The 26,523-nt window shown below is 36.0% G+C and overlaps 3 protein-coding genes, 1 long non-coding RNA gene and 1 pseudogene across 7 annotated transcripts; 3 read left to right on the top strand and 2 right to left on the bottom strand.

The window, feature by feature from the left end:
* Positions 1 to 644: 644 nt before the first annotated feature.
* On the bottom strand, positions 645 to 2,397 carry LOC119985172 (CBS domain-containing protein CBSX5-like). Its single transcript, XM_038829374.1, has 2 exons — positions 1,975 to 2,397; positions 645 to 1,663 (listed from the first exon to the last, which is right to left on the bottom strand). The coding sequence occupies exons 1-2, from the start codon at positions 2,307 to 2,309 to the stop codon at positions 841 to 843; spliced, it is 1,158 nt and encodes a 385-aa protein (XP_038685302.1). The 5' UTR covers positions 2,310 to 2,397; the 3' UTR covers positions 645 to 840.
* A 4,325-nt stretch (positions 2,398 to 6,722) lies between these two features.
* LOC119985435 lies at positions 6,723 to 9,286 on the top strand (annotated as a pseudogene).
* Positions 9,287 to 14,856: 5,570 nt separating this feature from the next.
* On the top strand, positions 14,857 to 16,576 carry LOC119984982 (stem-specific protein TSJT1). The gene is made up of 4 exons (XM_038829128.1): positions 14,857 to 15,138; positions 15,227 to 15,467; positions 15,551 to 15,671; positions 16,152 to 16,576. The coding sequence occupies exons 1-4, from the start codon at positions 14,927 to 14,929 to the stop codon at positions 16,340 to 16,342; spliced, it is 765 nt and encodes a 254-aa protein (XP_038685056.1). The 5' UTR covers positions 14,857 to 14,926; the 3' UTR covers positions 16,343 to 16,576.
* Positions 16,577 to 16,665: 89 nt separating this feature from the next.
* On the bottom strand, positions 16,666 to 20,170 carry LOC119984984. Of its 4 annotated transcripts, none has more exons than XR_005465022.1 (8): positions 19,883 to 20,169; positions 19,639 to 19,781; positions 19,232 to 19,310; positions 19,025 to 19,069; positions 17,580 to 18,365; positions 17,411 to 17,492; positions 16,993 to 17,309; positions 16,666 to 16,885 (listed from the first exon to the last, which is right to left on the bottom strand). It is a non-coding gene; the product is annotated as an uncharacterized LOC119984984 (long non-coding RNA). The 4 variants fall into 4 exon arrangements; XR_005465024.1 differs by having other exon boundaries at positions 17,688 to 18,365; positions 19,883 to 20,168; XR_005465021.1 differs by having other exon boundaries at positions 16,993 to 17,492; positions 19,883 to 20,170.
* Positions 20,171 to 20,367: 197 nt separating this feature from the next.
* Positions 20,368 to 22,955, top strand: LOC119985340 (lanC-like protein GCR2). Its single transcript, XM_038829614.1, has 6 exons — positions 20,368 to 20,543; positions 20,792 to 20,970; positions 21,629 to 21,740; positions 21,839 to 21,955; positions 22,077 to 22,391; positions 22,522 to 22,955. The coding sequence occupies exons 1-6, from the start codon at positions 20,379 to 20,381 to the stop codon at positions 22,858 to 22,860; spliced, it is 1,227 nt and encodes a 408-aa protein (XP_038685542.1). The 5' UTR covers positions 20,368 to 20,378; the 3' UTR covers positions 22,861 to 22,955.
* Positions 22,956 to 26,523: the final 3,568 nt, after the last annotated feature.

Below are 26,523 nucleotides of genomic sequence, written 5' to 3'. Positions count from 1 at the left end.
TTACCTACAAACCCGTGTACGGTCATTCTTTTATGTTAAGCTTGTGGTGATAAATTTTATAAGACTTGATGTGGGATTTCCCACCAAAGAGAGAAAATCAGAAAAGATATAACAATAAATTAATTGAAAATTGTTCAATAATGATTCACTTCATGGATTGATGGGCCCATGACAGGCGTGGGTCCCATATTTGCTTTGGCTTGAAGCATTTTGTTTTTTATTTTCTCACTACTTTAATAATAAATTTTTTTATAACCTTTTTTATATTATTGTAAGTTTATAACTGTTTTTTTATGAAAATTCTTAAAACTAATTTCAATACCATGTTTATTACTGTCAAGTATGATATTATATTACTATATTTTTTTCTTTCTATCTTAAAATAATTAATTATCATTGTTGATCTATTTAGTAATTGATATAAAACGACACACATAATTAAGTTAATATTTATTTATTAATATTTATAAATAAAATTAATTAATTAAAAAAATGTACTGTTCAACCCCTTGACCCTTCGGGTTAATCGGTTGAACCTTCAAAATTTCTTTCACGGATTGATGCGCGGGTCGAGTCTGATAACATTGGTTTTGACCCATGCTCCTGAGCTGTCATCCACAACATATGATATTGAAACAAAATCAGAGAACTAAATCACCTCCCCTTTTCTTTTCCAACAAAATGAGTACAAACAGACATTAAAAAGAACATGAACATCATATTTAAACAAGTTTTTTTTTTCAACAAAAATTACATCAAACACCCATACTTGAAACTCCTCCACATTCACAAACTTCCCCTAAACCTCACAAAACTAGGCTACAAAGCTCTCACCTTTAACTAGTCCACGGACTCTAATTGATCTCTGAAAACCTTCAACATGTCACAGAATGTAACAATACCAACCAAACTACAATCATCTTCAATGACCCAAACATAGTTCACTCTGTGTGCAATTGCTTGAATCATCACTGCCACAAGTGAGCTTCCTGGGTTACAAACTATTGCTTCTGCTCTTCTAACCATTCTAGCTGAGTAACTCAAAGACCTACTGTACTTCCCTGACCTAATAACTCCACCATTACTTGATTCCTCATCAGAAGATGATAATGGTGAGTTTGGGGAAGATGGGGTTATTGAGAATTCTTCAAGCATTCTCTCCAAACCCTTCTTCTTCAACCTTTCCTTCACTACCTTTACAAGGTCCTCTGGAGGTCCACCACAGTCAATGTAGGACATTAAGTCCCCTGTAGACAGTGTTGTCAATGCAGCTGCCACCGTCTCCGGGCAGCAGGAGAGCGTGGACGGAGAAATCTCGCCGATTAGGATCCCGTCAGGGTCGATTACGGCGACAGATGTTTGGTTCGACAATGAACGAGAGATTGGCTCAATTGCTTCTGAGGCAGGGGAGAGATAATCGATTGTTATAATGTCAGTGCTGATAATGTCGAGAGACTCGATTGAAAGTGCAGGGATAGGTGAAAAGAGACCAATTGAACTTAAGAGGAACCGCATCATGTCTTCTTGTGTTATCCAGCAATATTCTCTGCCTCCATGGTTGGCCTGTAAGTGCTTCTGTTTGTGGTCAACTCTTCTCCTGGTCTTGATTGGTACTACCAAGTTTTGAGCTCCTTTGAGGATCAAATCAATTGCTTCTAATAAGCTGAAAATGAATCAAACCCAACATTTAATCCATGGAATTGATTATATAAACAGAACCCATATCTCAAATTGAAGCAAAAATTGAAAGAATCAACCCAAACGCTCATATGGTAAAAGCCAATAACTTCCAAGTATAAAACCCCAAATCTAAAAAACTTGCATTTTAAGCAAAAATCAGTTGTTTCAAGTAAAGCTAATTGATCCTATAAACAAAACCCAAATCTCATTTTGAGACCAAAATTGAAAGAATCAACACAAACCCACAAGTGAATTAGCACTAAAACTTTCAAGAGTTAAAGAAATTTTCAATACCTTGAAAAGGGTTCGATGTGCATGACAAGTCCAGGAGCTTCAGGCAGGAGAACAGAGACAGGCGATTTGAGAGCCAGAGAAGGAGACAACAAGTTCTTTTCTTGTGACAAATAACAAATCACATCAACCATACAAATCTTGCCTACACATTTACACTCCTCTTCTTCATTCAATCCACCACCGTGACTGCAGCTCCAGACACTGATGAAGCTGTCCTCGGATCTCTTGAGAGCCGATAAGGCGTCGGCGACGGTGGCAGTGACAGAGAGGGACCTCAGTGCGGGTTTTCCCAGACAGAGGTCAGACACTACATGCGATAGCAATCTCTCTGCCATGCAAGACTTAAACCTTAAACGAGAAACCCAAAAGGCTGTAGTGGCGGCGGCGGTTGTGGCGTTGGCAGCGGCGGTGTGAGATTGAGAGTGGGAGTGAAGAGGGATTTATAAAGAGATACTGGATACGGTACTCTGTACTGAATAATTAATTAATAGAAAATAAAATAAAAGGTATGGGTAGGTGTGGCCGTGTGTGGCCCTTTTTTGTTTGTATATTATTTATGAGAAATTTTATTTATCATGTTAAAAAGTTTATATTATTTTTAAAAAACATTTAGATTTATATCCCTATAGAAAATGTTTACGAAAACTCTATACATCCCTTACAATTTTTTTCATAATCGACCATAATAATATTACGTTATCTAATTACATTGAATTTTATTATTGCGTTATCTAATTATATTGATTTTCGTTATTACGTTATCTAATTACATATTATGACTGAATTTGTTAGGGATGCGTACCTTTATCAAAATGTTTAATATGTTCTTAATGAAAATAAATCAACACAACTATCCCAATTAAATTTTAGATGTAAAGTTTAAAAAAAATTAGCATAAACTTATAAGGATGTAATAAAATATGTGGAGCTAGATGGTCTAATTAAGGATATTGGACATTGACTATGTGATGTAAGAAACTAGGGCATTGAATGATTTTACTTTGAGAGAGGTTAATTAATTAGGGCCGTTCATTTCATTTGGAGCTTTATGCCACTTTTCTCACATATTTTTTTGATGCTATCAAATCTTAAATAAAGTTCCTTTTGATGTTAACAACAAAGTTAAATGAGTCCACTAATTCAAGGTAATTTTTCCTAAGTGGGGTATAAAGATTAAAAGATAACTCCTCCTCTCTATGATACTAATCATGTAAGCTTTCTTGCTTTTCCTATTATTATTGACAAAAGAAAAAAGAAATCAAGCAATTCTAAATGAACGGTCCCACACTCTAATAATTTTGTTTTGCCCTATAATATATGTATATATATCCCTACAAAAGTACGTGTAATTTAGGCTACGGTTTATATGATGTTGGGCAAAACCTAACGTGGATATTATTCTAATAAGTGGGATTTGACCTAGTAAAAATTCACTGACTAAACTATCTCCCAGGTGATTCACAGTTTGACACACATGTTCCTCAACCTTATTATCATTAGTCTAAATTAAGAGTGGTTAAGGAACATGGGGGTTAGACCAACATGTGCTCACACATGATATGACATGTCATAAGACAACCATATTTATCTATGATAAAAATAACACTATGCATGCATGATTAGCTAGGTGTGTGTATATATATATATATATATATATATATATATATATATATATATTGGCCATGCTATATAATACTCATCCAAATCAGAGATATGATCATATGCCATGTTTTATTATGTAAAAAAAGAATAGCAGAATCAGATCATGATTCATTTGGAGGCTATATTAATTTGTAATGCAGTTACGCATGAATCTTCCACACTTAATCTATTCACAGACATAGTCCAAACACAAAGAGAGCATTGCGTATCGAACTATGTATCGAATCGTCAATACTGAAATTTCATGATTTTTTATGTTCAACTAGTACCGTTGAACGCTAATTATATGCTATTGATAAGTGATAAAACATACACTTTAAATAATTATTAATTATGGACGTTTACGAATATACAAAACCTGGAATGATATTATTAATTGTACATATAAATTGCAAATGTCATCCTAAAATCATTTTATTTTTATTATGTCTTTTCAGGCCAAATTGATAATAAAAATGAGGTCATGCATGCAAAGTCGGCCCACTTAGGCCCAGCCCATCACCATGCCCAGCATCACGCTGATCTCATCACCATCATCTCCATCTCTGCACCAGCATATACCCCACCCATATATAAGTGGGGTATATATATACCTATAAGAATGAAAAGCCCTTATCATAATTGGTCATGATATATGGGGTAAGGATAACTGTCATCAAGTTCAAGTTATCTTGGTGTGGAACCCTAAATTCCCCTTTTCCCTTTCTTAACAAGAATCCATAAAGACTTCATAAATCTTTATTCTTCACACCATTTCCCTTGTGCGTGCATGCAGCTAGTTCCATCATCAATTGAAAGAAACATTAATAATTTCCTATTATTATTGTTAGGAAAGTATATCTAGCTAAACTCTCGAAAGCTACTTTCATGATTACAACTTTTTAAATTATATATATATAGGAATTCTCCTATGTGGATCAAAAAGTGTGGACCAAATTAAATGGTTATAATAAAGCACAACATAAGTGGGGGTCATACATTTATTATGGTTGAAAAACAAGTCCATAAAGTTGGTCCACATAAGAGAATTTTTATGTGTATATATGTGTATAAATAAATATATATATATATATATATATATATATATATATATTTATATGTATGTAAAAACAATTGAAAAGGTTGATGGTGCAAATAAAAGATGTAATAATTGTGGCCCCAAATAATATACCTTGTTATGTATATATATATATAAATTGTGAAATCTATATATATAGAGGAATTTTTGTAAATATATATAGAGTAATTCTCCTTTGAGGTTCTACAAATAATATACCCTTTCCATGTTGATTCGTCTCAATTTCGCTAAAATAAAATTGAATAAACAAAATATAATCCCATTAAATGTAGTACAATTTTTCATTAATTAAAAACAATTCCAAATATGTATTTTTAAGGGAAATTAGTTTTAGAACAAATTCATCATCACATAACTACAACTATATATATGAATAATGATGTCATCTGCTCGATCCGTCAAAGAATTGATGAGGAAAGTAGCTAGTAAGAGTCTTATTTAATAAAGAAAATAGAGAGAAAGAAAGAAGAAAATATTCTGTGTGTGTAAGAGGTCAAAATATAAAAGACCTAGTTACTGATATATAAGCATAACTTCACTTGATATAAGCCATGTTTAGTACGAATACTCCCACATGCTTGGAGTCAGAATCTGTACACTTTTTGAGGTGCAATATATATATATATATATATGAACTGATAGCATATCACATGCATGATCATATATATACAACTTCTTTCTCCAAAAATGTCTTCAATTGTTTTGTTGGCTAGTGTTGGTGGATGATGCATGTAATGACCTCATCATGTCTAGAGGACTACACACATATATACACAAAAACATATATAATAAACAAATATTTGTTATTTCTTGCCATCCCTGACCTTTGGTAAGTACATTTACAATTTTTTTTTGATAAATAATTTAATTAGTTTTTACATGTACATGTATTGTCTTGGTGGATGATGCTTGTAATGACCTCTAGAAAAATACACACATATATACACAAAAACATATATAAACAACTACTATATGCCATATTTGTTTCTTGACAGCCTACCTTGTCAAAACACATTTTGTGATTCCTCCATTGATATTGTCAAAAATGTTCATTGTATTGATTTGTTTCGGTAACTACATTTAACCAATACATCTTCATCTCTTCTAATATTTGATCTAATAAAGTATAATATTTTACACTAAATAGAGTACAACCATTTTGATGCTTTGGAATTGCTCATAGACGAATTTTTTACCTTTTTGTGTAATTTCAAACATAACTTGGTCTATTGGCATCTTTTTTGTTACCAAACGTTCTACGATACCTAAACTAATAACGTAAACTTCTAAGAACACTAAATAGAATACAACGATCCACTTTGTTGCTTTGAAAGCTCAACTCTCTCCATAGACGAGCTTTTCACGTTTTTGTGTAATTTCAAACATAATTTGGTCTATTCACATCTTTACCTTACGAAACGTTGTACGAAAGCTAAACTGACAAGTTAGAATTCTAAGGATACTAAATAGAGTACAACGATCCATTTTGATGCTTTGGAATTGCTCAACTCTCTCCATAGGTAAGCTTTTCATGTTTTTATGGAATTTGAAACATAACTTGGTTTATTGACATCTTTTCGTTACCAAATCAAAAATTGAAGCCAATAAAGCCGAAAGAAAATATTATTTGGAAAAAAAACTATTATTTAGAGAAAATTCAAACTTAGAAAGAATGCTATTATTTAGATTATTTTTATAAAGAAAATAAGCTGTATCTTTGGAGTTCTCAATCATGGACGGAGCCATGTAGGTTTTCTTTGATCATGCCCCCAAACCCTTGCAATTGCAATACCCCCCTCATTCTAAATCATGGCTGTGTTCATGTTTACAACTGTATTTTTATTTCTTGTTGGATGTTTCAAAGCTCTATTGTGAACCTTATCACAATATACTATATACATATGCCAAAAGCATACGACACACCTAGTTGTTTCATGTCGGGTGTTCCAAAGCTATATATATTGGGTGTGTGTGTGTATATCAACAAATTCCTCTTAAACATAATTAAATGGAGACGCATTCCCTTATATGCCTCTTTCTTGTATTTTCATTCACTTTACAATATTCATATACGATTGTCGCAACAAGAACTACAACATATGGTGATGAACCGTTAGAAAAATGGGGCTATGTTGAAGTTCTAACCAGTATGTTAATATTTTGTTTTGGTAAGTTATTAAATCTTTTTTTATTAAATTATATATTTTTATTTCTCTACTGCAAAATACAGAGGTCCATTTATTTTGGTGGCATTATAAGAGTCCTTATAGAGTTGAAGATCCATCTATACCGTGGCCAACAATATTATGGCTTCACGGAGGCCCGGTAAGTATTTTTCACAAAAAACATATACCATAAATTAAGTTACAATTCAATTTTATATTATGAATAACTTTATATTGAATTTGACATATTATAAAATTCAGGGTGGTTCCGGAGTTGGACTTGGAAATTTCGTAGAAATAGGACCATTAGATGCAAATTTAAAGTCTCGTGTACATACATGGGTTCGAAAAGCAGATGTCTTATTTGTGGTACAAATTTAGTACTTTGATTTTTCCTCCATCCAAAGATATAGAAAAGTAATAATTATTTATGGTGGATATGAAATTTAGGATAGTCCAGCCGGAACAGGCGTCAGTTATGTTGAGGATGACAACTTGTTGGCTACAAGTGATGAAGGGGGAGCAACTGAGTTACTTTTCTTGTTGAAGAATCTCTACGGCAGATTTGAATTCCTCCAAAAAAGTCCTCTTTATATATTCGGAGAGTCGTATGGAGGAAAAATTGCCGCTACTCTTGGATTAGCAATTGTCAAAGCTATCAAAGCACAAGAATTAACGCTTAAACTTGGCGGTAACATATTTGTGAATTAACATACCTACTATCAAGTATAAATCTAGCATAAATGTCATTGTTTCACTTTAAATGCAGGAGTTGTCTTAGGAGACAGCTGGATTTCTCCTCAAGATTTTGCGGTACATAAACTATTTATACAATATTATTGCTCAATAATCTCTTTTTGATACTAATGGATCGAATCTTTGAACTAAATTACAGTTTTCATGGGGACCGCTTCTAAAAGACATGTCTCGACTAGATGATAAGGGTCTAAAGGCATCAAACAAGTTCAGTAGCTTTGAATTTTTAAGCTGTCAACTAAACAGTTGTGCATATAAATTTATCACAGTGATTAAATTTTTAATGTGATTCCATTTGTGAGGGCAGTTTGGTTCAAAAAATAAAGGACGATCTTGAGAAACATGATTATAAAAAAGCATCTTCAACATTGATTGATCTACATCAAAAACTTCTTGAGCACAGTAATAATGTGGTATATTTCGTAGCTCTAACACACACGCACACACACATATATATAGAGGGTTTCTTAGGTGCGGGATTCCACATGTTATTTAAAGTGCTGGTACCATCTAACACCATTCACACGCGGATCCCATCGCGTGTGGGGGTCACACTTACACATAATGAATAGTGTTTGAGGGATCACTCACTTGAGAATTTTTCACATATATATATATATATATATATATAAAATCTATTCGTTAATTCCAATCACATAAATAATACAGGATTTCTATGACTTATTGGTGGATCATGGTACTAAGACGATCGGTGTTGACGTGCCAAGCTTAATGAATGGCTTTATTAGAAGGAAACTAAAAATTATTCCTGACAATATAACGTGAGTTCATTTTGTTTAACAAGTATATAGTTAATGTGCATGGTTTAAGCTTAATTAATCATGACTTTGTAGTTTTCTTTTTCACAAATAGTTGGGTTGAGCATTCTGAAAAAATTCGTAATGCCTTTCATGAAGAGTACATGAAACCTAGAATTGAGGAGGTAAAATATCCATAATATTATAAAAATTAATTAAGTAATCCAATATAATACCTGCCTTATGCCCCTTTTAATTTTTAAATTGAATTTTTTTTTTCTTTAGGTTGATCAGTTGTTGGCTGAAGGCGTGAGTGTCACCGTATACAATGGATAAGTACAAATTTATTTTCACTTTTTATTAATTGGTTATTTGTTTATGATTAGTAACTCATAATTAAAGTTTTTGATTGTGATATAGCTTGATCTCATATGCTCAACCAAAGGAGCAGAAACATCGGTCCAGAAACTTAGGTAAAAATTAAATTCATATCCCTATCGAATGGAAGCAAACTTAAGAAGAGTAGCACATACATTCTTTTGTTATTATTTAATGGATATTCCATATGAATCAGGTGGAACGGCTTGCAATCTTATTTAAACTTGGATCGCGAACCAATATATTACAAAAATGACATGACAACAACCAAAGGATTTCGAAGAAAACATGAAAATTTTGCTTTCTATTGGATTCTCATGTCTGGTCATAATGTAAATACTCCATCTTCATCACAATATCAATATTATGCTTTGAGCTTATATTTATTTGAAAACTCTCTCCTCCAAACCTAAAAAATTGAATTACTATTGAATTTGTGGCAGATTGCACTGTACCAGCCGAGTATTGCTTTGCAAATGGTGGCAGAAATTACTAAATCCCCTAGTGTTTTCTAGTAAAGTACTAATGCCAAAGACGTATACGATGTGGATTATATAAATGTCGCATTTATGGAGAATTTTGATTGTCGTGGTGATTAAGGAGTGTAACAGTAATTAAAATAATTATCAACAATGCCAGATTGAGTTGAAAATCACACTGTTGTTTTCAAATGGCATGTACTTCAAATCTGCAGGTTACTGTTATTTTGGTTTTATGAGACTTTTACTGTACTATTACTATTACTGTTATTTACTTTTGAGTTTTTTTTTTCTTCAGTTGACTTGAATTCTGTTCCGTTTACTATTCAAGGTTGTAATCCTCACTAAGGAAATGCAATTTGTTGGAGTTTAGTAAAATTGCATAGCCGAGCCACCTTTTGTTTCCAACGACTTTGGTATTATTTTAGAATCAACAAAGTGTTGAAGTCTGAAATATGATTTCACTAGTCGAGTCATTAGATATAAGTAGAACGTTCCTTTCATCACGATGCCTGCATTAGTATACAATAATTCATATCATTGCATTAGCTTACAAAGAATAAAAAAAATATATAAATTTGTAATGTCATAAGTATTTATGATCATGTCTTGATTCTTAGTGGTAAAGAAATGAAATGACATGTGAGATTATCCACATAGAATATATTATCCTTCTAATAATTAAGGAAAGAACCAATTAAAAGAAGATATTATTCTCTTCACTTTCTCAAATAACATTTCAAGGTTTCTTTTTCTCACTTGTGTTCAAATCAATATGTAGTTAGTTAGAAGTCTTACATAAGCTAATAGTGATGTTTCTTGAATGGAAATTTCAGGTACTTTCATAGGATATATATATATTGTGTGTGCATATATAACACACCTAGCTTTTACATTGTGGATTGTTAATATAATCAAAAAAATTATACAATAACAATCATCCATTATATTATATGAAGCAAATTAAGAAATTTTAATAAACACATGCATTGACAGACAGATGAATCCATTTACATATGAACATTTATAAACTCACGATTTAGATGCTGATTATTTATTCAGACTCAGAGTCAAAGATACGCGGTTATCTTTTTAAAAATAAAAAATAACAATAGCTTTATAATGAGTGGGGTGGATTTTCTAACATAGACTTCAAACTGACTATTATTAGTCTAAATTAAGATTGGTTAATGAACATGGGGGTGGATCAACATGTGCTCACACATGGTATGACATGACATAAGATGCATGCATGCATGAACACTTGCTAGGTAATTATATATATTGGTCATGTAATATAAATATGTAATACTCATGCAAATCAGAGATATGATCATATATATATATATATACACACATGTTTTATTAAGTAAAAAAACATATCAGAATCAGATAATGATTCATTTGGAGGAATTGATGCCAGTGGTGCATGAAGAATCTTGCAGGCAAAGGTCAAGACTGGTCGAAAACCATGAGTGGTTCAAATAACACTCATAGAGATGTCGAATTCGAGTATCCTCAATTCCCTTCCATGTAACCAAAAAGTGAAGACTGTACTAAAATTGTTTTCAAATTAAAAAGTAAAAACTACAATGCCCAGTTCAAGTCACAAATTGATTTTTTTTTAGGAGTATATTATTTCTCGATAAAATTTCTATGTATTTTCATCTAGAAAGAGAAACGAGAATAAGATTGGCTTTAAGAGATTGCAAAAAAGAAAAATCATAAAAAGACTTGATATATCCAAAGAGTTTATGAAAAGGGTCAAGATCTAGAGTCAAACGAAAGACCATAGATCTTTGACTCAAAACGGACAATATTATTATGATGTGTTGGGGGTTGGATTTTGTAACGTCCAAATACAAAGGAATATCTTATTTTGAATATTTATTTGACAGTATATGTAATGAGTCTACAAGAGAATTGTTTACAGTTCTCTACAAAATCTTTTGCAGGGTTTTGAAAATTAGGTAAAAAGTGAAAAGGCAAAACCGTAACTTGAAACTAATTTCTTTATAAAAACAAGGGCGTTTGAGATTCTTTCCAGACGAATCTCTTAGCCACATTCAATCTCCCATCTCACATGCACCAAGTAATAAACAGGTCTCTTAGAAATTGAGAGTGACTCCAACAAGATTTTCGTGTAAATAAGGTTTTGAACTCCATGCCTACGCTATGTAAGGTACTTATAAAGACTCGACTTGTCACTTGAACTAATCATGATTGAAAAGCTTACATTCAACGTTTTTTACTTAAACTCTTGTAGACTCAAAAATCTACAATCAATTTGTAAGTCGATCGAGGCCTTCGAATACCCTGTAAAATATTACACTAAGTAGACCGTGAAGCTTGACACCGGTGTGGTGCTAGTCGAGGAAGCTTTGACGATCAAGTCAATTGACGGTGAGGGAAATATGTAGAGAGGGAAAGCAAGAGATACCTCAAGTAGTTGTTTCCTTAATATGGTTGGGACCTCATGTATTTATAGGGGTCTGAATCACGTGTGGGGCACGTGTCGATCTGACTGATGGGCCTTGGGCTTTGATTGAGCCAAGGAATGTGGAGGGAGCTACCTGGCTGTCATGGGCTTTGAACCTTATAATATAGATGGGCCCTTTTGTAGGCTCATATGACTGGACCCTCCTGGGCCAATATGTGGACTGGGCTTCAATATGCCTCTTGGTTGACTGGAGTTCAGTGGGCCCTATTGTAGACTGAAGCTCTCATGGGCTTCGTTGTAGACTACCTAGGCTCCCATGGGTCTTTTGAGCAAGGCTCAAGACTCTCATGGGTCTCTTTAGAACTCGGCTTTAGACTCTTGTGGGTCTAGTTGCTAGTTTGTTTGGGCCTTGGGCCTACCAAGCTCGATTTAGACTCTCTTGGGTCTAGTAGTGTTAGTTGGATGATGGGCCATGGGCTTGGTCGACTTAGACTCTCACGAGTCTAGTATTTGTTGATTGAGGCTCTCGTGGGTCTTACAGTGTAGATTTGTATGTGGATGATTTTTGGTCCATATAACTCTAAATCCTAAATCTAAATCTCTTATGACAACCATGATCGTAAAGCTAAGGGTTATTATGATAATGGTTAACGTTATCGTAAACTGTAAACTATTATCATATCGATCCCTTCGGTAACTTAAGAAATGCAATATATATTGTTACCGGTAACGTCGGTAAACCAACCATGATATGACATTATGGCTCTACGTACATGGACCTCCGACGATGGTAGAGATAAAGGTTAAACGAGGCTTCATGCCCCATGTTGCCCATGAGCGTCTATGCACATGTTCAGAATTGGAAGACTTTCTCTTATAACTCGGTTTGTGGGCCAATCCACAGTAGTCCAGTAAATTAAGATAATTAATACTGGGCCTGCCCAAGCCTCAGTTGGGCCTTGACAAAGCTTTATTTGCACTATCATTGTGGACCCCACTATAAAGGCCGGTTTGGAGGGAAAAAAAATAAGAGACTGGCAGTGAGACAGGGACATATAATATAATAATGGATATCGATAAGGTCTCTCTGAAAAAAAGCACCAAAACCATCCACAGAAATCAGAATACTTCTTTAAAATATGTGGGCTGTGGCGGCCCATCTTTTTCAATACCGGAAAATTCCAAACCAATATCATTTGTGGAATTTTTGGACATTTAGATCCAGTCTAAAAATATTTATCCCTATAAGATACCACTGTTATGCTAATTACTTTCTTATCATTATCTTCTTTCTCCCATAACAACTACACTTCTTTTCTCTTTCTCCCTCCTCTCTCCTTGTTGTTGCCCATTGGTATCCAACCTAAACTGAAACTCACATCAACACATATATACTCTGACCTTCCGCCACCACCAACGGCCGTCCATTTGGCAGGAAAACGATTGTAAAGTCGCTACCACCGCAAGACAAAAGCCTCATATCTGACGCACAATGCCCAGCCAAATATGACCCAAAACAACCACCGGATATGGCTGTTTAAAAACAGTAACATTGATCGACCAATGTTACTGTTTCAAAATAGTAACATTTGTCGGCCAATATTATTGTTTCAAGATAGTAATTTTTGTCTTCAAGTTACTATTTGGGAAATGTTTTTAAATCTGACCAATTCTAACAATGATTCACCATACCACTATCACCATTGAACTCCCGTCATTGAAGCACACAATGCCCAATCATATATGGTCAAAAACGACCACTGGATATGTACATTTTAAAATAGTAACATTGATCGACGAATGTTACTATTTTAAAACAGTAACATTGGTTGGCTATTGTTACTATTTTGAAAAAACTTCAAATCCGCCCGATTCCGATGACGGTTCGCCACACCACCACCATCGTTGAACTCCCTTCATAGAGACGCACAATGCCCCGTCATATTTGGACCAAAATGACTACCAAAAAAAGATATTAGAGAGAAAGAGAAAGATGTAGTAATAAGAGTGAGAGAGATGCACTAAGTGAGAGAAAGATGTAGTAGGAGAGAACGATGTAGTGATGAGAGAGATGCAGTAGAGAGAGAAGATGTAGTGAGATGAGAAAGATATAGCATAGAGAGAAAGTAACTAGAGAGAGAAATGATATTAGATTTAAATTTCTTTGAAAAAAAGAAAAAAAAAAGCAATTAGATAAATTTAAATGATTTAAATAATTATAAAAAATAAAATGGACTTATGATGGATAAAATTTTTTGGAATGGACTTAGATGTCTAATAGTTTTGAAAATGGTATTAATATGTCATTTTTCATTTTGGATAAGCCTAGCTACCACAATTAGTAAGAGGCTAAGAGCAACAACATGGGAAACCATTTCTCACAGTTATGTAGGCAAGAGCCGATATTCCAGTTATCAAGCTACGGATTTGTCCGCACATAATATGTGAGACATGTGAAGCTCACGAATTCACTAGAATCTTGTGCATTCAATTATTGCGATAATTGGGATATCAACTTGGTCTTGTATCAATTGAAAAAAATCCATAAAATGTTCAACAAAAATGATAAAGATCTCATTGATAACCATCCCAAAAACATCTCAATAGTAAATTCTGTCTAGTCTGGATGATCAAATTTGTCCGAACTGGATTAAACAAAGTTTGGACATAAATATGGATCCAAACGCAAAATTTTTGTTCGGTTTAAAACTAAGTCAGGGTTCAAACACAAAAATCTTGTTCGATTTACTTGTTCGGATTTAAACCAATTCGAGTATGATCAATTAGGGTTCAGACTTATAAATATCTCGTAAATACGTGCACTTGTCCGATCCAAAATCGACCTAAAACTGATTTTTTACGATTCCTAATATCACCATATCCAATGAAAGTATCACACATTGTTGAGATGTTGATTCGATAAATGGGATACCAACTTGGTCTTGCGTCGGTTTGAAGAAAAAAAAAACCCTAAAATTTTCAAATTCACAAGTCATGACAGATGTTGTTGGAGAGAGAGAGCAGCAGCACTTGAAGACAAAACATAGAGAAACTAAGAGAAAGCAAGATAAGACTGCATTGAAGTACGAGAAATCAAACGATCCTTATCCAAACTCCCACTAGGAATCCACCCAAACTCCTATAAATACTAGAAAGTGATCTCAATCCCTTTTGTCATAATTTAAAAACAGAAAATTTGAAAGACTTTCTGAGATATTTTGTCTAGTTTTGAAGAAATGTTGGCGATATTTCACAAGGCTTTTGCAAACCCACCTGAGGAGCTCCACAGTCCTGCATCACAAGATGGTTCCAAGAAACCCAAGCTCCCTGAAGAAACCCTTCAAGGATTCCTCTCTCGACATCCTGAAAACACCTTCTCAATGAATTTTGGTGAAGCTGCTGTGCTTGCTTATGTCTTCCATGACCATTCTTGCTCTCCTCATCAAAGGCAAACAATACACACACACCCCCTCTCTCTGATCTGCTCTGCTTTCTCTCTGTTTTTGGTATTAATTGTTCTTGTTGTTTTTGTACAGGTTGTTCTGTGGGTTTGATGACATTTACTGCTTGTTTCTGGGGAGTTTGAACAATCTGTGGACACTGAATAGGCAATATGGGTTAACAAAAGGGGTTAATGAGGCAATGTTTGTGATTGAAGCATATAGAACTCTTAGAGACAGGGGGCCATACCCTGCTGATCAGGTTGTCAAAGATCTTGATGGAAGCTTTGCCTTTGTTGTCTATGACAGCAAGGCTGGAACTGTCTTTGCTGCACTGGTACATATATATATATTTTCTTTCTCACCATCTTTTTCCAGCTTCCATTCTAGATTGAGCTATAAAGATGATGATCATTACAGGGCTCTGATGGTGGAGTTAAGCTGTATTGGGGCATGGCAGCTGATGGGTCTGTGGTGATCTCTGATGATGTGGATGTTATCAAAGAGGGTTGTGCCAAATCATTTGCTCCATTTCCAATAGGTAATTTGTAAAAATCTAGACTTAATTTGCACAAACATCAACTGTATTTGTTGAGACAACATATTGGGTAAGTCCCAACCGAGTGGTATATGTAAGTCCATCCCTTACAATCAACAGAGCCTTTAAGTCCAGTGAATTGCGCTCTGATTTGTAGTAGTTGGGTTTGCTCAGTGAGTGGGGCTTCAGCTAGTAATAGCTGAGTCAGTAAGCCTTTTTCTAAGTCCAGTGAGTTAGGCTTTGATCCATAGCAGTTGGGTTTGCTTAGTGTGTTGGGCTTCAGCCTATAATAGCTGAGCTAGCTTAGGAGGGACAAAGCTATGTTGTTTTGATCTATCCACGCAAATTGGATAATCCAAAACGAATAATATTGTTGGTTTGTACAATCCAAAACGAATAATATTGTTGGTTTGTACGGCATGTGAATTTCTTATAGTATTTGCATAAATAATCTCATGTGGTGGTGTGGTGTGGTGTGTGCAGGGTTCATGTTTCACAGTGAAGGAGGTCTGATGAGCTTTGAGCATCCAATGAACAAGATAAGAGCAATGCCAAGGATTGACAGCGAAGGGGTGTTGTGTGGAGCCAATTTCAAAGTGGATAAATACACAAGAGTGGACAGCTTACCAAGAAGAGGAAGTGCAGCAAATTGGACAGAGTGGGACTCTCATTAGACAAGCAAGAACTGCTTATGTTGTTTTGGTGTGTCCCAGGATTTGAGTGCGTGTATATTGGGATTTCTTTTCTGAGTGTTTTAACTACCTTTTAACATGCCAATAGGTTCACAGAATAAAGAAATAAAGGTTGCATTCTGCATCAGTCTTGTGATAAAAATGATAAGAAACTTGCTTTATTTTATAAGGTTCTTTCATTGAAAGACAAATCAAAGAGTTGGAAAAGTTACACTTGAGTCATTGGTCGGAGTAAAGATGGTATGTATCATTTTAGAAAGACAAATCAAAGAGTTGGAAAAGTTACACTTGAGTCATTGGTCGGAGTAAAGATGGTATGTATCATTTTAGTGATAAGGATTCGAATCTCCCCTCATTTCAAAAAGACTTGGAAATGTTGAAGAAATTACCATTTCATTCTTTCCACATATCAGCAAATTCATCAGGCTCCAATGGATTTTCAAGCTCATGCATCTTCCTCCTTGTTTTTGCCTTGACTTTCTTTGCATACTTACCACCCTTGTGCTGCTTCTCCAATGCTCCAATCTGGAGGAATAAAAACAAACCATCTTGTTACGCGATTAACAGAGATGATGCAAACTCCCCAGAAGGGGCAAACAAGAAGAATAAAATGGTAGGGGAAAGAGGAGTACGAAGAAAAACAGCATAGAAACTTTATTTGTTGCAATGCCAGCTCTATATGAAGAGTACTGAGTGTTCATGAAAACCTCGCAGCCTGCATCCCCAAAAAAGAAATAGAGACCAAAATTTATGCAATCCCTTGATGGTATTCATTTGGGCTGGCAAAGAAAGGATAGGGCTAGCGGCCTTTGACTTATAGCACATCACCAATCTACATGTATCAACAGTCATAGGGCTTGTCAAACCTCCCAAACCACAAAAACTTATCTGTTGCCAATCACGGTAACGTGCTACTAAGGACTAACAGTCAGGCCAGTTGTGGTGAATCCTGCATGAGCCATCGTTCTCACCCGCTAAGCCAAAAATAACATACTAATGACCTAGGAATTATTACCATCCAAGATGAACCCCAATTCAAAATATACATACATAAAACGGATTCTCATAAAGTGTTGGACCCAAAGCTGCCACCAAATATTTTTATTGGATTAAGGCAAAATGTCGGACCGACCTGCAAACAAGAAGTAAAAGAATCACATCATGATCGCAAGCGCTTTATAGATACCACACGTTAATGTAACAGTACATCAATACACACCTCAGTAAGGGTCATTTTATCGAGGCCTCCTCGAGCAACTTCATCGGATTCATTATGAGGAACAATTATAGATACCATGCGTTAATGTAACAGTACATCAATACACACCTCAGTAAGGGTCATTTTATCAAGGCCTCCTTGAGCATCTTTATCAGATTCGTTATGAGGAACAATTATCTGAGATACAGATGAAGTAAAATAAACACCAATAAGAAACATAACTACAAGAACCGTGACTTACTTTCAGAAAAGGATTCTGAAAGAACATGCGGAGTGCAAAGAAACTTTGTTTCAGTTAGTATGGCAATGCCATGGTTTTTACAGAAAAACACCATGACTGCTCACACAAACAATATAACATTTCAATTTTTAAAGTAACTTCACCAGCAGGTAAAAGCCACTTGTCATTTCTTGACGTCAGTTTCAACATAGATCCCCCATATAAACCTACGACTGATAATTTGAAATTCCTAGTTCAAATAACTTAAAAAGAGGGATAGAGCGACCACTTATCAGTGGTTTACAAGGCAAAATGTCTGCATCAATAACAATGTCACTATTGATATATGTGGCAGTGGTGCCAACTTTTTAGATTGAAAAACTCAAATTCTCCAGTAGTTAAATTATAAATATGACACAGGAGATTGAGAAGAAACTCCACGGGAAGTTTGAACTCCCACTTAGCTGATAATTTCGGAACCAAATATGGCCATCAAGGATGGAGAAAGGAAAGACATGATCATGATAAGGCTTTGATTTCCTATGCTCCTTTGGAGTTCCACAAATCTGACAAGCAGAAAATTAAAAAGAAAAAGAAATGTCATAAATTAAGATTTATGCAGATAAAGTGGAATTGCCCATCAAAAATCAGAGAAGAATCAAAAGATTATTGCAGTAGAATTACCCATCAAAAATTTGGTAAATGGAAAAATTTTGCAGTCATCCTAGGAGCACAATATACCCATCACCCCCCCCCCCCCTCTGACCTCTGAAGAAATAGCACTATCTATCTTAAGCCCTTAAATGAGAGGAGTAACATAGCAGAACAAGAGCATCACCTGAGAAAGGGTTGTGGAACAAATGCTGGAATATTTTGCTTACTGTTAACAGAACTATATTTATGCATTTGGTTTTTCACTCTATCCAGAACTACAAGACGACTAAAATACCCATTGAAGGATTGAAAAGAGCCTCCTCATAGCATTGCATGGATATGTGAATATGATATCAACCATTATGGTTCAATTTGTGTAGAAATAGCAGCATCTCACAGCATGTGAGAGCAAACCATAAATAAATTCCTACAAAACTAAAAAAGTGGTAGAGAGAACCATACGGCATAAGAGTCAACTTCATTAAGAAAGATCGACCCCGCTCCTAATGAGGAAAAAAAGAAGTGGATACAAGGAAACAATTGGCAGAGAAAGTCAAGAGAGGTCCTGAACCTTTTAGATTATTTCCACTGAGCTTCAGTTCTTCCATTGTGTGCGCTGAAAATGAAGACAAGATATGATACAAAAAATTACAGGAAAGTCGTTAACCAAATTGGATCAGAGATAACAGAGGAAAATAAAATGCGATAGAAGCTATTCCTTGTCAGAAAACTTATCTTCACAATATCATATTACTAAGAAATCAGAGAAGAATATTACCAGCACTAACTAAGAATTTCACTGAGGGACCACTGGGGCACTTGGCCATCCAAAGATACAAATCACTACGTTTCCTGCACTGAAATAGACAAGCGAGAAGCATAATTGCATAAAAATCTAAGGTAAAGAAAACTCAGAACTCTGTTCTATTTTTGTGAACCCAAACCCCAACATTTTCATACTAGAAAGAAAAGCTCAAAATTCATGAAGCAATGAGCCTATGAAAAGAGACAAGCGAAGGGCTCTTTGCTCTTCACTTGAGGCTCCATTAGTAGTTACTGCCGTTGAAATAAACCAACATATACATACATGTGTTTGCACGTTTATTTGTAAGATGCATGCGAACAGAACAAACCCAGAAAACAGTGACTAATAAAACATGCTTGTGAAAAGAGATAAGAGTCTACCTCAAAAAAATAGGCAAGAAGAACAGCTTTTAAGCTCAACAAGCTCATTCAGCGTTGCCCCTTTACTGCTCTTTGACTCAACCTTGTTATCCTTCTTGCAATGTGGCAAGAGAGAAACAACATTCAACATCAAATGCCGATACCTAGCAAATTACCCACCCACTCAGTCACCACAAAGTGCCAATTTCACCCAAACAAACACGAAACCCCCCAAATATTTCATAACAAACCAATTAATGCCCACCTGTAACTGATGCGGCGTGAACAAGTAACAAGGATTTTCTCTTTGTTCCTAAAAACAGTATAATCAGCCTGTTCCTTCACTTGGTTCTTGTCTTTCCATCCCATGAGCGTCCGCTTGGGTCTCTCAGGGGCCGTGTCGTCCTTTGGTGCCGTAACCTCCGTCTCGCTGTGCTTTCGCTTCTTACCCATTTGTTATTTCATCTATCAGGCAAAGAAAATCCAAACCTTTATAGAATTCGATGAAGCAAACAAGAACGTACATTGAATATGAAACCTGCAAAACCCTAGTTAGTTAAAGTGTTAAACTCCGGCGTGAAAGAGAGAGATCTGGCCCATTCATCTAAAAAGCTCATGAATCAACGAGTTGCAAGCTGGGCTCTGGATCATCAGTTGGGCTGGACTCTGAGTAACTTTAGTAAGGCCCATTAAGAGCTATTGAGGAGCTGCCAGAAACTACGCCAACAGAAAGCTACCTTGTTCCGTTCGGTGAGACAAAGATGGCTGACCGTTACTTCCCAAACGAAATGCCAAAATTTGTACCTGAAACCACGGTGGACGAAGGAACCAGTGATGGAGGTAGAGACTCACTTAAGCTGCTTTATCTTCCCTACAGAACACTTTCGGAGAGGCTTAAAAGATCAGCCTTGGAGCTAAAAGAAACGGTCCTCACTCATATACTTGACTTCCATGCACCATCTGTTAGTTGCTTTTGATACGCACAGATGGTTGTTTTGTTTGAGCGAGCTTGAATTATGATTTTTGGGTTTAGAATTTTGTGTTTATCAGCGGCCACCGACTGGATTTGAAATTCTGGCAGAGTTCTGAGTGTTGGGTTTATGGGGATTTTGATGTAATTGGAGATTCTCTATTTGGAAAATTGGCTGTAAAATTTATGTCTTTTTGGTTACAGGTGATGAAGGAGACATGGGTATTGAGAAGAAAAGTTGTGCGAGATTACAGTCTTTACACTGGGGATCTTGGAACAGCTTATTTGTTGTTTAAGGCTTATCAGATGACCAAGAATGAAGGGGATCTTAAAGTGTGCTCTGAGATCGTTAGGGCTTGTGATTCTGCTTCTAGAGACTCTGGGTACTCTCTCTCTCTCTCTCTCTCCCCCTGATAAATGGTTGCTAGATAAGTTTAGCTCAAATTGGTTTCGTGTTCAGTTTACGAGTACGAAGGCCTACCAATTTACTTGTATTTGCATGAATATGTTAGGACTTAAGACTGTGATAACTAGTTAGGAATTGTATCGCGCTCAATGTTTTGTTCTATTTTAAATCTTAGGCTGAAAATGAGCAATTGGGTTAGCTAAGAATTTGTGTTTAAGATTTAGAAATGTTTCAATTGATGGAAATGGTAGTACACTATTTGCATCCACTTAGGGCTAGGCCGCTAGCTTGCATAATTTAGGACAGAGTACTTTAGCTGATAGCTCAAGTGAAATAATTTGGCATGTGAGCTTTGCTTTTACATTTTTGGTTCGTTCCTTGTTTGAAGTGTCAACGTCTATAAGGAATGAGTTCAACTTGGTCTATCCAACATATGAGAATGCACACTTTGCAATATATGTTCTTGATAGTGGGTGCAAAGCCATTATATAGTTTGGTATATAATGGCTATATCATTATGGTCTCTGGTTAGTACTTAGAATTATATGCTTGAGATAATGGCTTTCATTCCTACCTCACTCATCTTATTGAGGGTTACATGATTTAGTTTTTCTTACGTGGCCTAACAATGTCAGACGTGTGACATTCATATGCGGACGAGCTGGTGTCTATGCTCTTGGTGCTGTCGTAGCAAAACATTCTGGTGATGAAAGGCTATTGTATCATTACTTTACCGAATTTAAAGAGGTGCTTGATTGCATTGTTACCTGACCTTGATGGAATTATTTCCCTCTTTAAAGTTGGTTTTGATTGTTCATTAAAATTCTTGCTTTCCTTGATGGCAGATCAAGCTTCCAAGTGATCTGCCTAATGAGTTATTATATGGGCGGGTAGGCTTCTTATGGGCCTGCTTATATTTGAATAAGCATATTGATCAAGGAACAATCTCTTCAAGAAGGATGGTAATGCGTTCTTTTTCTTCTTCTTTTTTTTCCTTTTGAGATCTTTTTACTCTATTTCATCACAGTCGGAAGTCAAATGATGATTTCTTTTTTCTGTTAAATGGAATTAAAATTTTTGTAGAGAGCAGTTGTGGATGAAATTATTAAGGAAGGTAGACGATTAGCAAACAAGGGAAGATGTCCATTGATGTATGAATGGCATGGGAAGAAATACTGGGGTGCTGCCCATGGACTGGCAGGCATTATGCATGTCCTAATGCATATGGAACTGAAACCAGATGAGGCAGAGGCTGTCAAGGATACCCTACGCTACATGATTAAAAATCGTTTTCCAAGTGGTAACTATCCTTCAAGTGAAGACAGCGAATCTGACCGTCTTGTGCATTGGTGTCATGGTGCACCTGGTGTTGCCCTTACCCTTGTAAAAGCAGCTGTGGTAAAATTTCATTATCACCAATTTCAAACTTCAGACTAAGTAGACTGACTAAATTGATGCAAGCAAATCCATGTAACTCCTTTTACCACTAACTTTAGGTTTTCTCTCCTCTCTCTCTCTCTCACTTTAGGTTTTCGGAGATGGGGAGTTTTTGCAAGCAGCTGTTGATGCAGGTGAAGTGGTATGGAACAGGGGGCTGCTTAAGCGAGTTGGTATGTGTCATGGCATCAGCGGCAACACCTACGTTTTCCTCTCACTCTACCGATTAACTGGTAAAGTGGAGTATCTATATAGGGCAAAAGCATTTGCTTCCTTTCTATTTGATAGAGCACACAAACTTATATCAGAGGGGAAGATGCATGGAGGTGATCGCCCATATTCGCTGTTTGAGGGTGTTGGAGCAATGGCTTATCTTTTTCTAGACATGGTTGAACCATCTGCGGCAAGGTTTCCTGCTTATGAACTTTGATTGTTTCACATGTAATGATCTAGAAAACATGATCACCTCTGCTACAAACATTAGCACTTTTCTGTAAATGCGGCAATGTTCCAATCCTTTATCTACGATTAAAAGCAATACAGAGAACGTCACCATGCAATCTTGTCCTCTGCACATTCGATGTGGATCTAAACTCACAAACTCCTCACCCGGAGTTGAAGACACATCATGACACATAACAGCTTCACCCATACACAGAACAGCTTCACCCATACACAGAGTGGTTATGATTGTTATAATGTTCAAGACATACTTCCATTATTGACATCTTCACATCAAAAAAGAATGAACCTCAGAAAAGCACGTGTATTACCTTACTGAATCATTGTGTAAGTCCCCAGTTTCTCATTCTTTTCACCATTGTTATCTGCTTCCAAGTCTTCATTGGGCTCAATATGGCAAACATGGTAGAACTTTGATGCAAGACTGGTGAGCACAACAAAAGCTGCTCCTGCTTCAAAAACTCCCCTTCTTAAGGTCTCGCAATGGAGATCATCATTCGCTACGAAAATGGTCCTGTACTTGGTGCGCTTAGCGTTTACGACTGAACCAAATAATAAACATGCCTCTGCAATTAAGAATGTCAACCAGGAAACAATGAGAAGAACGATTGCACAAGCAGAAGATCGGTTCGAGCTCGAAGTCTTTGGTTTGCAGCAGCACCAGATTGGCTTCATTGTGAGTACTTGACTTGCCAAGAGAAGAGAAAATGCAGTAATCCCCAGAACAGTTGAAATGTTTGGGTCATAGAGACAGTAACAATAGTTAAAATCTTCATCCGTAACGATCTTGGCCTAACAAAGGAACCAACTTCATCATTATTAATCATGTGGATACAACTTCGTCGACATAGCTTGAAGCAATAAGAAAAACGATACGAAACTATTAGGAGTGGATAAATGTATACTCTATGATCAATAGAAATGAATGGAGAAAACGAATACACGTGATGTATTCCCGACCCCAAACTATTGGGATAAATACTGAAACAGAGTTATATGATCAATAGAAGGGAAGTTGCATTGCATCTGCATTCACATTTGCATACCCATTACTTTCCAAGGATTAGTGGATTGCCTGGCAAGATGCCTAGGCACACATGGGAGGTCAAATGGGTAGAGTTGTCAAAGACCGGTGGCTTGGCCCACCTCTTAGCGGGCTAGGTCAGGGTTTTCGGTCCACATGGGCCGGCCCATGACAAACAACTGGTAGTTCTGGGCCCAGCAGGCCCGCATAGTTAAGTGCAATATGGTAAAAAAAATAAATTTAAAGGTCTTAAAACATATCACAAGAGAACATATATCAATGAAGTTGTTCTGGTGTAGTAGTTATAATAACAATGTTAGGCATCCCAATGATAATCATTTGAAAAATAAATCATAGTAGTGTGTGACACTGATTCATTGGTGTGGTGACATCATAGCAATGAGCCATTGAAAATCACACCCAATGAATGAATGAGTATCACATATTGTTGGGATGTTTTTGAGATGATTATCAGTAAGATCTTTATAATTTTCGTAGTTATAAATTTGGTTTTGTCTAATAAGGATCCGAGTTCAATCCATCCCACCTACACGTTATTTCACATCCTTATTGAAGGTTCGGCCTACGGGGCTCGACCCTTAGGTACTAAGAGGTCGGGCCATAGGTTTTTCATATTCACAAGCCGGCCCGGCCCACGAACCTTTCGAGCAGCCTGTGGGCCGACCCACTTTACATCTCTACAAACAAGGAGTTTACAAGATTGCTATTCATTACGAATTACAGAACTACAGCATTGAAGCAAACAAGAGCATAAAAAGGCAACAAGCTATGGAATAAGAGTTGCCTCAAATCCAATCTCCATTCATAGCTCCTGAAATCCAAGTTACAAAGTGAAAAGGACTAAAACCAAATTTGTCTAGACCATTAATAAATCAGGTCCTGATCTTTCACTAGTGTTGTCATTGCTATCTGCAGGTTCTTTTTCTTTGGATATAACATAGCAAACATGGTACATTTGTGGTGCAATACTGGTGAGGGGGATAATTGCTGCCCATAATTGAAACACACAGTCTCTGAAAAAATCCCTCACAATGGATAATTCCTAATGAGAACACCTTCCCTTTGTACTTGCCACCTGCAATCCTCTCTGAACCCACCAAAAACCATGCCTCGGCGACGAAGAATGTTGCCCTAATTTCGAACATTTACACAAAATGAAACCAAAATGTTAGTACAATAACGTTGAAAATCTCAATCCTACTCACATTAGTGATATTGCCGTCTCACTCAATAGTATTGGACCCAAGAAAAGCATCATTAAGTGGTAGGGAGGGACTTGGTTTTTTTTTTAATATAACCCCACATCATTTGGGTTATCCAAGCCATGTGGGACTCGACAAGTCTTGACACTCGGTTAGGATTTTGTTAACAAATGCTTTTAGGAGTTAGGATACTAATTAAAGAAACGGAAATGATAAAGATACTAGCAGTTGATATCAAGCTATCTCAACTGCTGAGCAACCCCACATGATGCATCTAAAATTCTATGCGTACAACTCAACAGTTAAGATAACTTGTAACTGGGATTCCAACTTCAACTGTTGGAATCCAAATATCATAGATAACTGTTAAAGAAATTACCTACCAACAGATTACAAAAAGAAGAAGCATTGCCCAAGAAGGAGATGATCTTTTCGGATTCGAAGAAGGCTTGTCAGCTGAGCAGAACCACCAGCTTGCCTTCATCATAAGTACTTGATTTGCCAATAGAAGGAAAAACACAGTAGTTCTCGATTGTGTCCATGAGTCTCTGGTGTAGTCGCAATAAGTATAGTTGGTTTCTTCATCACTTCCAATCAAAGGCTAACAAAACAGGAACTGGGTATAAGATATAATGAAGTTTAATATATATACACACACACACACATGTAAGGAGAGGAAGATAAGACCTATACATACAATCCTTCTTGGCTCCTGAGAAGCAAGAACAAGAGCAAGAGTAGAAGCTATGACATGAAGAACAAAGGTCACCATCAATTGTGTCAAGGCCATCTCTCTCTCTCTCTCTCTCTCTATCTCCTTTGTAATTATCATCTCTTATGGATCTTGATAGCTATACTTCACAGGCAGAGTCAATGGTGGTTGATAGTATAACATATTGACAATTAATAAATTATTTTGCACATCAGTTGATTGGCTGAGCTTGGTCAACAATATATTGAAGACTGTGATTTTCAATGGAAGCTGCCTTCCATCTTCTTTCCTTGAAGCGTGGAATGATGGTGACAGGTCGTTTCTAGGGTCGGATCTATATGTTAATATGTATAGTAAAGAGGCAATTGCTCTCCTTACTTTTTTTAAAAATGCCCATATTTTCAACTATATCCCCATTAAAAAAAATATTTTCCTCAAATTTAAACACTCTATTCATATTTTCATGGGTCAATTTAATGGGCATGGGCCCTACTCGTGCATATAAATATATTACAAGTTATGGCTCATGAATGTACTTTACATACGTATGACTCAGTCTACACTTTTAGTGGATCAGATTCGTTATTTAATTCGGCTCATAATCAAGCGAAATTATATCACAATTTTTGAATTATGTCGGAAATTATTACATGAGAAAGTCAAAGAACGATT

Source organism: Tripterygium wilfordii, chromosome 19 (genome assembly GCF_013401445.1).
Source record: "Tripterygium wilfordii isolate XIE 37 chromosome 19, ASM1340144v1, whole genome shotgun sequence".
Taxonomy (NCBI): Eukaryota; Viridiplantae; Streptophyta; class Magnoliopsida; order Celastrales; family Celastraceae; genus Tripterygium; species Tripterygium wilfordii.
This window is presented reverse-complemented; position numbering and strand designations above follow the sequence as displayed.

Bases quoted from the DNA above. Each gene is read 5' to 3' on its own strand.
- LOC119985172 (XM_038829374.1), bottom strand. From the start codon at position 2,309: ATGGCAGAGAGATTGCTATCGCATGTAGTGTCTGACCTCTGTCTGGGA. The intron at 1,664-1,974 runs GTATTGAAAATT...ATTCATTTTCAG, and splicing joins CACATCGAACCCTTTTCAAG to CTTATTAGAAGCAATTGATT.
- LOC119984982 (XM_038829128.1), top strand. From the start codon at position 14,927: ATGTTGGCGATATTTCACAAGGCTTTTGCAAACCCACCTGAGGAGCTC. The intron at 15,468-15,550 runs GTACATATATAT...TGATCATTACAG, and splicing joins GAACTGTCTTTGCTGCACTG to GGCTCTGATGGTGGAGTTAA. The intron at 15,672-16,151 runs GTAATTTGTAAA...TGGTGTGTGCAG, and splicing joins ATTTGCTCCATTTCCAATAG to GGTTCATGTTTCACAGTGAA.
- LOC119985340 (XM_038829614.1), top strand. From the start codon at position 20,379: ATGGCTGACCGTTACTTCCCAAACGAAATGCCAAAATTTGTACCTGAA. The intron at 20,971-21,628 runs GTACTCTCTCTC...TAACAATGTCAG, and splicing joins TCTGCTTCTAGAGACTCTGG to ACGTGTGACATTCATATGCG. The intron at 21,741-21,838 runs GTGCTTGATTGC...CCTTGATGGCAG, and splicing joins ACTTTACCGAATTTAAAGAG to ATCAAGCTTCCAAGTGATCT.